The following is a 13942-nucleotide window of genomic DNA, read 5'->3' as shown; positions in this document are numbered from 1 at the left end:
GCAGCCATTTGTGGGAAAACTCTTTGTAAATGCACGTACACCAAGAAGCGTTCCATTTTGCACACTGGTGCGGCATTAGAGTTTAGGGCAAGTGTGAATAAATAGTTAATTTAAAGATGCATTCCCCGTGCATTTTAGTTTCATCTCAAAAAATACATTTCTTTTCTAAGTTGCTATTTATTTCTAGCAATGCAAAAGCTATTCACTTTTGCATGAGACACTGATTGCCAAATAATTGGTCCATGTTTAGTTATTAAATTTTAAATGTCCATTTTTAAATTATTGACTGCCAGACAATAAATCCGTTCTCCTGGGTAGGCTGGTTCCCGCCCCACAATCAATATCTATAATGTAAGGACTGAACCCCTTTTCCAGAGGGTTACAGATGTCCAAAAAATGACAAAGGAGGTTTTTTTTCATGGGAATAAAACATACAGGAAATTTTATTAATAGAAAAAAATAAGTTTGTTAAAGAGCACAAGGAACGCATCGTTAAATCTCAAATGCATTTGTTTGTGTGGTATGGCATAAAAATAATGAAGGACAAAATGATTTACTGCAGGATAGTACCGTAATTTTTGGAATATAGGCTGCGCGGAGTATAAGCCGCAGCACGCAAAAATCTGCAAATTAAAATTTGACGTCGGCGTATTGGCCGCACTGGCGTATAAGCCGCACCGACCGCAGCAGTTTCAGTTTTGTAAGGCCTCCACATTCCAAAGTCAAAAAAGCTCGGACCAGTTCCACTTACACTACAAAAGCTACAAAAAAGGGCCACAAAAGTTATATCAAAACATTTACGGTCCATACTCGTTAAAAAAATATGGAAATTGCCGATGAGTATAAGACACCGGGAATTGCTGCCGGCATGGCCCGAACAGTCCCTGACGCATGGCCCGGCCGGTCCCCGGCGCATGGCCCGGCAGCCTGCGCCAGTAAATGACAACATTTTCCCGCAGCACTTGAGAGAGTATGCAACCCACCGTGTGGTGTCTGACTGGAGCGCTACAAATCTTGCTATATGGCAACAGATGCTGATTTGTTTTTGTCCTAAGAATAAATGGGTCTTTTTTACAACAAAACTTATCAAATTGTTGTGATTACTAACAAGTTCTAACGTAAAAAAATCAAGTTTTTGATCGTACTTTCTTCAAAAACAGTCGATACGATGCATGAATTTTTATGGACGAATCCATTAATTTCGTAAGGGGTGATTTAGCCCTTGTTTTGCATTTTACATGGTTTCTTGAATAGAAAAAAAAATTATATTGTGACGTTTAACGACTGATTGTCCAATAAAGAAATGTTTCAGACTTCATAAAATGTATTAGTTGTCGTTTTTTTTTGAAACAGCAGAAATATTGGTAATTATTGTTACCAAGAAGGTACACCCCATTATTACCACAAATGGTGTGGTCCACAAGTGTGTGCACTGGGCATGCATGCAGCACAGCTAGCTGCACATGGAACAGTCACTAACGAAGACAGCTTTCACTCACGCACGGCCGGCCGCCGGTGCCGCTCGGTACCTTTTCGTGGGATGTGCTTTAATGACTTTCCGGTACATTAAGTCCAGTAACGATTGATAATTCATTTCAGCAACAGATCTTTTCTTATACCAGTACATTAAATACACATTTAAATCTCATTTTTATTCTTCAAGGCTCGGCATATAAGCTGCCCTGTGTATAAGCCACAGTAAACATTTTCATGGGCAAAATCAATGTATAAGCCGCGGCTTATATTCTGAAAATTACGGTATATGAAGCATTTCAATGTTAATCATGTGCATACACTGTGGCTTCCAAACATATAAAAAAGAAAAAAGAACAAAAAGAATGTCACCCCATCAAAGTTGACCAAAAAGAAGCAAATTTGACTTCTGAACACCTTTTATTTTAAACCACTGCTTTAATATTTGAATAGTCATTCTGAAATATTGACAAATAATGTTCAATTAGTGACCCCTCATTCACTACTAGGGCGTAGGATATCAGCGATGTTATACATCATTTTCTACTTACAGAACAAAGTACATTTTGAATATCACACATGAATTAGGGCTAATGTGCTTACTGATTTTGAGGAAGCAAGTTGTCTAGCATTCTATATATTTTAAAGTTTATTTGAATTTGGCAAGCTAGTTCATAATGTACACCACTCAAAGCTTGTGTTAAATTCTGCTCCAGGTTGAAAGAGTAAATTGTGCAAAATTTGTGCTAAACCATAGCGCAAACCTGCCTAGGAATGGCACAAACATGGTTTGTACAAGTTAAAGATGCTTGCCCTATGCTTTTCCAAAAAAAATGATCTTCCAACAAATTTTCAAAATGTTTTGTTTATGAAAAAAAGATGTTTTTCCTTTCATATTTTTGAAAAAAAATTGCGACCTCCCGGAAAACATTGCTTTCATTTTTTGCACAAATGAACCCGCCCTGCAAGAGCTCAGCGAATAATGCCAAATTTGTAAAGAAATAATTCAACAACTAAATGTTGGTGGACTTTTTTCGTTGGTGCCTCATTCAAAAGTGAGTAACTTAATATTGTCAAGTTTGTTACAGCTTACGGGAATTAACACAATAGTGCAAAAAGGCATGTGAATGGCCTTTTCTAAGAAAGATGATAACACTATGGATATATGCTCAGCAATATCTGTGTCTTACCTGGCAAAGGAGCTGTTTCAGGTTCTGAACTTGTGTACCAAACATGCCAATCACGTGGGTATTGCTCAAAGGACTGAACTAGCCCGTGAAAATTAGCCAACCTAGGAAAGAAAATAAAAATATTCTCAGCCATAAGAAAAACACCTGCATGAGCTGCCTAAATGCAGAAAAACTGATGAACAGAATGTTGACAATGAAAGGCTCAATCAATTTGTAAAAGTGAAAAAAAACTTCCACCAAACTACAAATCCACTGCTCACTTCTGAGTAGGCCTATGCAATTGTCAGACTCAGATACCACCAGACATTTCACTCAAGTAAAGCTGTAGAAACACCTGTCCTTTGGGAAGGGTTCAGAGAGCTTTGACTTGTGACCATTTGACCTTGTGATTCTAAGACCAATACAACCTTTAAAAATTCTAGGCCAAAGTGCATGAAAAATCATAACCATTACTAGGCCAAAAACAAAATTGTTGTGTTGCCCTCACATGAACAATATCAGGAGGGTTGGTTAGGGACTTATTTTTTTTTGGGGGGGGGGGGGTAATACATAGTCATAGTACACATTTATTGACAAATTGACAGTTTCAGTGGCAAGACAGTTTGTAAGGACCCTCGGTGCGATAGTAAAACCAAAACATCCGACAAAACAACCTCAGGTGCCTTGTGTTGTACCATGCGAATAATTCGGCAAATTCGCCATTTGAAGATATATTTGCAACATAATTGAAAAGTCATTTTGTTCCTAACATTGCTGTTATGGACACCACGTAACAGTCCATCTTGGTTATTGCAACTCACATGCGCACAAGCAGCACAACATGCTGTTGGGCTTAGTGGATTTTTGCTGAGAAAAGGGAAGCCATTAAGAATGGCAACCAACAGACTGAATTTTCCAATGACCACATACGTAACAGTATTCTACAGTAACTGGTCCTTGTCATATCATTTTCGGTTTGGTAGGGATAGAAATGGACAGGAGTATTTTCTTATTGGAAGAAACAATTCCAACAAGGCGGACGCATGCAGACTGGAGCCCTTGAAATAAACGTGTCTCACCAGTCTCAATAGGAGAAGTATTGAAGGTAGCTGGCTAGCATATTTTCTGCTGTTATAATAATCAGGACAAAATCATAACATCTTAAAGCTTGCGCATACACACAACTAAAACACACAAGTAGTCAAGTACCGGTATTCATGATGAAGTGCAAAGAATGTCAAGTTTAAAAGGTTTTGTACCAATGGCATTATCCCCCAAGTTCTCAAAGGCCCTGGAGGTCAATCATGTTAAACAATGCTGATTCTGCAAAAAATAGCCACCCTTGGATTTGCTCTCAAATTAGATCATCCAGCTCAGTGCAACAGCCACTAGGTGCACTCATGAATGTAATCTTGCAGCACATTTGTGATGCGGTCAAGCTACATGAGTTGTTTGTCGGGAATTTTCATTTGGAGATACAAGCCAAAATAGGGCCGCTTCATCACATCACTTCATCACATCTCTTGGTGTTCCGACTTCCATAATTTTTTTTAACTGAAGATGGTATCAGCATGCGGTTTTCACAGAAGTTATGCTGAGATTGCACTCTGTTCAAATCTGAAGTAAAAACATTTTTGACCAATGTCGACAAACGACTCATTTAGCTTGATCGCATCACATTTCTTTGTTCCTTATATCAGTATCAGGAAGCAAATCCAAACTTGATAATCTGGTTTGAGAAAAAAAATATCACCCACCGTAGCACTTTTGTTCATGGCAATCTAAAAGTAAAACCAAGCATCTAAAACTAGTTGTGAAGTGGAAATCAAACGAAGAACATGACCTAGTGTTACAAAATCACAACTATAAAAAATACTTCTTCAGAGATGCCAAGATCACACAAAAGCTGGGTGTGTGACAATGCAAATAGCAAAGGCCAAATTCAAAAACAGTGGCGTCTGGAAATTGGGCACAAAAATTGGCCGAGTGTTCCCTAGCGTAGTGCACCTGATCAAATTTCAGAAAAACCCAAGTAAAAGATTTTTTAGTAAAAGTTGACAAATAAATCATCATTATCTCAATCTCATACACAACTATTTTGTCAGCAAATTACTTCTTCTTTTGGGGCTCATTTTAAAAGGGTGCATTGTGCACATAAAAAAACAAAAACCAAATCGGGATATCACGCCATAAAATACTTCTCTTTGACATTTGTAACGGGTTCGTTAACTCAAGATTTATGAAAGGGAATGTCTAGAGCTTGATGAAATTTCACTAATGCGAAATTTGAGGGTAAACGTTTTGTTCTACAAGGCACTAGCACTAGAGGTGAATAAAAATCAGAGTGTGCCACGTTATTGGCCGCACCACGTTAGGGACATCAACAATATCCGCAGGAAATGTTGCACAACACGTTTGTTTGAACACGATGCACGCGTACTGTACGCCAGCACATTTACTGCAGGAGCTGGAGTGCAACGCTCAGCACAATCTCGTTACCAAGCACTGGGGACGAGAGTGTCCCTACTATGCTTCGTGGCGCTATAATTATCTTCACGCACAACCGAAGTCATCAAAATGCTTAACCCAAATATGAAATATGTTACTGTATTCACAGAGCAAGGAACAGTATTCTTGTCCCGAAAACAACCCCAAAAATATTTTTAGAACAATTTAGCATGAGGCATGTGATTACGATTTTTCGGCATGTTCTGCAGTGAGACTTGGTAGGTCTGCTTCATCAACAGAAAAAACAAAATTGGTTAAGTCATTCATCACGAACATGGGTTATTCATTACAAACATTAATTTCCACAAATCTCATTCAATACATAAAACTCATGAAAATGGGAACACAATTTTAAAATTCTTGATTGAACTAAGAGCAAAAGATACATACTTCACAGCTTAATTTACAGAAAGATCCTGCCAGGGTCAAAATATCAGGCCATCCAACTTAAATTTCCTCCAGATTGCATAACACTTTGACCACTTGTCATGTTTTTCACAGACCACTGTTGCCCAAAATTGGTTAGACAAAGAATGGCTACAGAAGAATTTGAACTATGACTTTGGCACCACTGTATGGTGTTCTACTAACCAAACTATCCCGCCGTATGTTAGCAGCATTCCAAAATGTCACTGTCTTTGGTCAAGGGCACTAGTTAGAGCCATAAATTCCCCCCCCCCCAGAAGTGTGGTTGGGGTCTACGAGCGAATAGTTACCTGTACAGCAATTACTACTTTTGCATTTTCCCTAGACTGGCAGGTATTTTCCGCTAAGAGTTTTATACAATAGCGCCCTCTGGTGTCCTACCCATAATGCCCCGTAGCGTGCGTGCCTCGTGAGCGTCCTCTTTTCTCTACAGGTACATGTAAGTATTCGCTCGTAGACCCCAACTACACTTCTGGGGGGTGGGGGAGTCTACTTCACTCTACTTACCTGTAGAGCAATTACTACTTTTGCATAGACTAGCACCGTCAAGGCGGTGGGTCATGTGAGATGCTATTGTGCTTTCACAGGGGCACGTAACAATACGCGTAAACCCCGGTTGGGCCCCGTCGCTCCACATGTGGACAAGGCAGCCCAAAAGGTCTGCATGATAAGGACATTAACATGCTGACCGAGACGCTGTCCCCGATATGGGGCATTGCGCGTTAATGATTATGACATACGACATATAGACACTGTTATATGTACTGAATTCAAGAAAGAATCAGAGTCAGGACACATAAATTCTGGGGAGGTCTCCGGTCTGAAAATGTCTCGAGAACATGTTGGGGTTTGTTCTCCCTATCTCTGCCTAATATTGTGCACATGGGCCGATCACACAGCCTCTGCCGTTGATACGCCTGTGGCTCCATGGATGACCATAACCAACCTTCAGGCAATCTTGTCATGAAAAGCTTATGGTGGGGTCGTCCTGATAAAAACATGTCGTGAAAGGCCTGCCAATATGGCAGGTTCGTCATGACTAAACAGGTCGTGAGAAGCCTGCTGGTTTGGCACGGTTGTCACAACAAAAATGTGTCGCGAGAAGCCTGCTGTTATGGCAGGGCTGTCTCGACAAATATATGTACAGTACATGAAACGGTAAGTGATCGGCACCAAAATTCTCTGTCTGGAACGGAAAAGAGTAATTTGATGCCTGGAACAAAGACGTCCGGAGGCACAAGGGACTCCGACGGTCTTAGTTCAAAATCCTTCTGTAGGAATCGGACGGGCACACTCAGTCCACACCAGGTGTGGTCCGTCTCTATTATACAGCAAGCAGTTGTTTTCTACATGTACATCTAGAAGTAACAACTGCTAACAAAAAGTAACTTTAGGGACAATTGAAACATATATGAAATTGCCCACTGGTTCAAGGAACTACAAGTCATGTTTAAAGATCTAGATAACGTTTTTTTGAATGGCGTTGAAGAGGTCCCGCACTTTAGGGGTGTTGAAACAAACATCCCCTTAATAATTAAACTGACATGGGAGTATGACTGTCTAACATACATGTAAAGCAATACATGTATACTGTCATGTTAGAAGTCCCTCAAGTGCAGGCAGTAAAAGCCATAGCTTGTTTGAGAAAGGTCTGATGTGAACAACATAGCATGACAGCATCCAGCACATCAGGAGAAATTCCTGCGGAGACGGGTGAAGGAAACCCAAGCTGCGCTGGAACAGAATATTTTTATCCTCGGAAGAACCCCTGACTGGTGGACCAAGGGAATGGTCATAGCCCTGGGAAACCAATCAATGGGACCGACATGGAGTAAAGAGGAGGGCCTTGTCATCTTTCTGCTCCAGTTACTTTAGTACCCAAGGGATAGGAGAAAATGGCAGGAAGGTGTAAACAAAAGCCCGTTCGTCTCCATCACCAATGTGTTCGTCTGCCACCTGCAGGGGTCAGGAACCCACGCGCAGTACACTGGAAAAATGTGACTAATCCGTGTAACAAGCAGATTGACATGGTTAGTGGTTTAGCAGCTACCACTGTCGAGAGGATCCATCCCCCATAAGGAGGACGTTAGAAGCGACGTTCTCCTTGTTTGGGAGGGAAATAGTCAAAAGCACGAAACTGCCATGACAATTAGTGGAGGCTGTGATCTGTGAGGCACACCCCTGTGAGGTTGGCAGCGTTGAACCATCACTGGAGGCATGACCTGCACTGGATGCAATGATGACTGTGCCGACACAAGGAAAATAGGTGAATGTCACCACTCTCCATTTCCGCAGCGCAGCCAAAACACCTTTACTATCTGAGCAGATGCCAGGAGTGAGGCGAAAAGGCTGAACCATGAATTTGCAACGGGAATCTTTGTTCGAACCGCGAAATTCCCAATGCTCTGGCCTGATAGGAAGTTGCTGTTGTATACCCTTCTCATTAACATCTCCCCCAGGGAAAAACATGAGGGGTGCAACACTGTGTTGGCCCGATGGAATTGATGTCAGTCTCAAAGTCTCTCTGATGAGCTCACATGAAACAGACCAGTGGAGGTTGTCATGAGTAAGGTAAGTTAGGTAAGTCACCTATGGTATTCACCAAAACAACTGAAGCCGAATCGGAGTCGTTGTTACCACTGACGGCCCTAGCCTATGTGGCATGGCACACAGAAGATGTTGATAGCGCGGCCACACAACATCACCATGGCAACATTTCAAGAGGTAGGCAGCTGAGAAAACAAGTAACAGTTTGTTCATCACCAACGCTGGCCTGACCGTTGGTTTGACGGCTTTCTGAGATCGACCATCTGAGCAGCCGTCATTGACCAATATGGATGTAAACATCAATATCCCCCGCAAAAATACTTTTGTCCGTTACAAAGTGGGACTCGAATCTTTGGCGGGCGACCTTCGACGGGAGAAACAGCTCATCAAGCATGTTACCCCGGTGGGTCAGGTCGTTGGGGTCTGCACTCGTGTAAACTAATAGAGTACCGAGTGTAGACTGTGCACTTGACAGTGATAATACCTAGCGTACTTCAAACTGCAAAGTGTATTCAAGTTTGTCAAGTATTATCTACAAAGGGGCGCTTGAATGATGTGGTCCCTCTACTGCTGGCAGCTTGTCCTTAGCTGCTTTGGAAAGGGAAGGTGTGACAACAAAATTACCAAAATTCGCTAACAGAAAATGGAAATTATCACATTCTTGCTTGTAGAGTAACAAGCATCTTGGATGCAGGCACAATCTTGGGAATGTGGTAAAAAAACATGCCTGATCTATGGAAGCATCACAACAACCAGTTGTTGAGGTTATGCTCAGGCTGGAGTTCATCGTGAAGGGCAGCCGTCATCCGATGAACCATCCTTATGCAAGGGCCGAATTGACTCCGTAAACGAGAACCGTCTATTACGGGAAAAGTTGTACACGGCCACAGTCAGTGGTCAAACAACTCCCTCCAAGACAATGCAAATTACAGTTTAACAACTGGATAACAAGGTCCTTGGGACTTTACAAATTACCTTGTTATGACAAGTACTTTGTACAGAAGAAAACAAAGAAAAAACAAAAACTTGGAACTTAACATTTTCCCTGTTACATGTATAAGCACGATGTTGTATTAACAGTGCTTTTCTTATCAGGGTTCGACTGTACATGCACATGCACAATGAACACTGTGCAATGTACATGTACATGAAAAACTGCAGCAATTTCAGACTTTTCAGTGCAGGCAGAAACACCGACGCACACATGTGCGGCGTGTCCCTTTGTCCTCGAGCCACCCAACCGTGATTACTGTAGAGGGCTACAGAGCATGGCTCGCAACTCAGACGGGCCGTTTCATCAACGGTGCCCGCCAGACAATAGGCGCATAGAGCCGACAATGAACTCGGCAATGTACCTGAGAACAATTGTAAGGCTTGCAGTGAGTGGACCCAGACAACCGTGCCCCATCCCGGCTGTGTTTGCCACGGTGGGGTCGGTGCAAAAAATCTCCCGAATTTGATCAAAAATAAGGAGAACGAATCGGGTCGTACGATAGTAATCCTATTCCCACATGAGAAATGGACGCCGTTTGTCCATTGACAAAATGTCGATGTATTTCACACACACTTGATCCAAAGGAAGTTTGGGGAACACTTCGTCATTGTTAGATGTGAAGCCCGTCCCGCGCTTCAAAGATTTAAATTAATGATCGGGCGGAGGGGCTCATCGGCGGAGGATAATGTACCCGTATCATGTCCCTCTACACAAAACGGACTTCCGTTTTGGTGATGGACAGTTGCTGTAATTGGTCTGGTCCTTCGTCATCATCGGCCGAGTCAGCCTATTGCAAAGATCGAGTTGACGCCTGTGAACGAGAGCCATCTGGAGGGGCGAGTTGTACAGAACCACGCGGCAGTGGCTGGACAACTCCCTGAGAGTAAATAGACATCGATGGGTGAATACATGTACTCAAACATGCGGGGATCCCAGCGCATGGGTAACTGCGTGTCGTAGGTCCCGTTGTCTCTGGTCCACCCAACCATGGCCCACGGCCAGCGAATGTGAAGCGCTCGCCATAGGCTGGGCCTCCGGTGCACGTAACCATACATGGTATCATTGTACATTGTGTACATGTACAAATGAACATGTGCCTGTACACGTACATGCACACGTGTATCTCGTGTATCTCGTTGTGCTTTGGCCACCTAACCGTGACCAACGATTGACAACTGTGAAGCATTCACTGCAGGTAGGGACTACGGAGCACGGCTATCTGTGTGCGGTATGTCCCCTTGTTCATGGGTCACCCAATCGTGACCTGCAACTGAAGACTGTGAAGCGAAACAAACGGCCAAGGGTTGTGAAGCGTGGCTCACCGCTTCAGGGGGGCCAACAATAGGGCCTCACCAAGGGGGCGTTTGCCCCAGTAGGACCAGTCAGAAGAGCCGCCAGCGTCTGAGGAAGAACGGCGTGGTATCAGCGATCAGCCTTCTTCTACTTCTTTGAAGAACGGCCCCGGGGTGTGTCAGAGGAAACGCCGGAAGACACCTGGGGCACCAGGCCCCCCAAACAACGGATATAATTCGATGACGAGAATGGTCCCTCAGAGCAAGATACAATGGGGGCCCGTCGGGCCGGGGTATCCCCGGGCGTCCGGCTCCGCTTTGCTCATAGCATACCCGACCAACGCCTCAAGCCCCGTGGGCTGAGCGAGCGCTGGCCGTTCCGATAGCCCGTGAAATAGCCCGTCCCGGCACCCAGTGGTACTTGGCACTGTGTCGGGAGGGCACGGGTGACTAGAGCCCACTGAAGCGTGGCAGCTATTCCCCTCGGGCTGCCCCGTGCTCGGGAAAGTGCTGGGGTATAGTGTAGCTCACATCATACCCGGCCGACAGCGCCTCAGGCCTCGTGGGCTGAGCGAGCGCACAATAGCCCGTGCAATAGCCCGTCCCGGCAACCAGTGGAACTCGTACTGTGTCGGGAGGGCATGGGTGACTGGAGCCCACTGAAGCATGGCGGCTAGTCCCCGCGGGCTGCTTTGGTTCGGGGAAGGGCCAGGGGCTATAGCGGCGCTCGTACCCGAGCCACGCTTGCCCTGTCGGCCCTTTTTAGGCTTCGCTCCGGCACAGGAGGTATGTTTTGGAGGAACCTTGCCGGAGCGTGCCTTTTGTTTGGGTGTTCCTCTTGAATTGACCAGGGAAGGATACCGAGGTCCCTTTAACTGGTCAGCGGAACTGCCAACGCCCCCAGCTGGCAGTGGCTGAGGGTGCTGGACGAGGGACTGCGGCCGTGGTAACGACGGAGCGTTAACGGCAGAGTCCCCCGGGAACTTGGTCTGTTCCGTGGGAGAGGAATTCCCCCCACTTTGTGACAGATCGGTTCTCCCCAAACGCTTCATATTTTATACAACAAAATCAAGAAGACGATGAGAAACTCCACAAATTGTTGTTATTTAACTCTTTTAATAAATAAACTTCTCTTAGGCGAAAAAAGGGTAGCAAAATGACGAGGAAAACAGGAGCTATTTTGCACACATCCTACCCGACCCGCCGCTAAGAGAAAAGGGACGCTCACGAGGCACGCACGCCACGGGCATTATGGGTAGGATACCAGAGGACGCTACTGTATAAAACTCTTAGCGGAAAATACCTGCCGGTCTAGGGAATATGCGAAAGTAGTAATTGCTCTACAGGTAAAGTAGAGTGAAGTAGACCTGTATGTGCCATGTGGCCAGGGATTTCCCTAATGATATGATGAAATGCTATTTAGAAAACCCAGGGAACTTTGAGATCACAAAGAGGATACGGCTTTAAAGCATGATGAGAAAATGACAAGGTTCATATAAAATCATTATTAGGTAGACTAAAGAAATTGGCAGGAAGGGGATTTGAATCTGCAACCTACACAACACCATACCAACAATCTACCGAATGAGCTATCCAGCCATATAGTTGGTGTACTCCCGCTTTGTCAATATCTTTGATCCAAATTATTTAACATGTATGTGTACATGCATGCACTTGATCATCATTTAAAAAGGGCTACAAAGAATTACGTTAGTTTGCAGTAAAAGAACTATGATTATTTAGAAATTAGCAGATGCTTTATGTGCATTTAGGTTCATGAGAAATAAAACACTGCTGCAAACTGCTTACTGATTAAATTGACATGGAATACACAAGTAGTAAAAATTAGAAAGCCTGACATAATGATCCTACCACAATCATTCTCAAAACTTGAATGCCTTTAAGAAAAAAAGATTCAGTTGGATTCAAATAGTCAGGCCCTATAAATTTTACGATAGACTTGTATCCATAGTGTATTTGCACTCATATTACACCCAGGTGACTGATCGAGATACATGTTGGAACACATTTGTTTAGCCATAGAATACCTGAGAAAAAATGGTTTTCTCTCAATATAAACTACTGCAATGGTTGACTTTGATAAATCGACTATGATGTCTCTAATATGATAATATGTGTTCAAATTCAAACATAAACCACTGTTTGGAACACTATCAAACAAATAACACACCAAATGAAAAAAAAAAACAAATCAGAAAAAAAAAAGCAAACCACATGAAAACAGTTGCTAAAAATTGTATACTTACTTGCTGCAGATTAGGAGAGTAATAGACAGATGAAATAAAGGGATGAGAGCAGAAACAAAATCACTTTGTGTTAATAATGCCAGTTGATCAAGATGGTAAAGAAATGAGTTAATATGACAGAGAATCATCATGATTACACCATGCTTTGCACTAATTGGTCTGGATCAAAGACTCAAATTAAATCACTCCAGCACAACTCAATACTCATACATTGTACATGCAGATAGTACCAATCATCCTGAATACTGCATTGAGGTTTTGGAGGGATGAGTATTTTGTGTGTGAGTTTTTGTGTGTGAATGAACATCAATGAATAAATGTAATGCTGCTTGGTAGTTGCCAGTTGGCATAACTGATATACTTAGACAATGCAGTATTCTTACATTTATTGTAAGCAGGATATGAACATTGGTACACAACCGCCACATGTGTTTCCAGTTTGTGCACAAACATTAATGCACCCATTACACTTCACTACATATGGTACACTGGCACTCTTGTAGATTGTAGATTAATATTGCATCAACTTTATGTGCATGCACTTCATTTAAATTATGACTTGCATATTTCCCTATTACCCTATTATCTCTTCAAAACTATTTGACCTTCATCGAAAACCCCACATCAGAAGAAGAGATAGCCTTAGCACGCTGTATGCATCATTCTACTTATACTGTAAGTTGTCAATTATCCCATTTATGTACGAGTAATATGTATTTGCAGCTAAAAAAAAAAAAAAAAATAGAAAGAAATAAACCATCATAATTTTTTGGGACTGATTTAAATGTATAGTTAAGTGCACAGAAAATTTCATTTTTATTTTATTTGTTAAACAATATGAGGAAAATGTAGCCTTTGTCTGCACTTTCAAATGTAATCAAATCCATGAAAAAATGAGACGAGACTGGAATGATTTATAGTTAGATTTAGGAAATGTGAAATGACTGACAGTGAAGAAGATGAGAAAGGACACCCACTATGTCAACACAAACCATCTTCACCAATTCTTAGAATACATCTTTCATGTACCACAGTACGACTTTTTGAACAGCTGAATTTGACAGCAAAAGTTTCTTTCAAAATAGCTTACTTGTCAAGTTCGGTGATATTGTCCCACGATGAATCAGCAAGCCAACCAGAACAGGGATTGTCCATTTGTTCTTCGCGATCCAAAACCTACAAAAATCAAATATAGTAGAACATCGCTGTAACATCGCTGTAACCACACAATGGGGTCCACCAATGATTGTTTGATAGCTAGTCGAT

At 42.6% G+C, this 13942-nt stretch overlaps 1 protein-coding gene across 2 annotated transcripts in view; it reads right to left on the bottom strand.

Moving 5' to 3' along the window:
* The window catches only part of LOC119728258 (dynein heavy chain 2, axonemal-like), a 160116-nt gene that overhangs the window by 26098 nt on the left and 120076 nt on the right, over positions 1-13942 (bottom strand). Inside the window, exons 36-38 of one of the 2 annotated variants that reach the window (XM_038200414.1) lie at positions 13767-13852; positions 12677-12679; positions 2664-2764 (exon numbers count right to left, since the gene is read on the bottom strand). In XM_038200414.1, coding sequence (XP_038056342.1) covers positions 2664-2764; positions 12677-12679; positions 13767-13852 — 190 coding nt within the window. The remainder of the gene's footprint in view (positions 1-2663; positions 2765-12676; positions 12680-13766; positions 13853-13942) is intronic. The other variant, XM_038200415.1, reaches the window with a different exon arrangement.

Source organism: Patiria miniata, unplaced genomic scaffold (assembly GCF_015706575.1).
Source record: "Patiria miniata isolate m_02_andy unplaced genomic scaffold, ASM1570657v1 HiC_scaffold_20, whole genome shotgun sequence".
Classification (NCBI taxonomy): Eukaryota; Metazoa; Echinodermata; class Asteroidea; order Valvatida; family Asterinidae; genus Patiria; species Patiria miniata.
The sequence above is the reverse complement of the archived record's forward strand: the minus strand, read 5'-3'. Positions and strand labels throughout refer to the sequence as shown.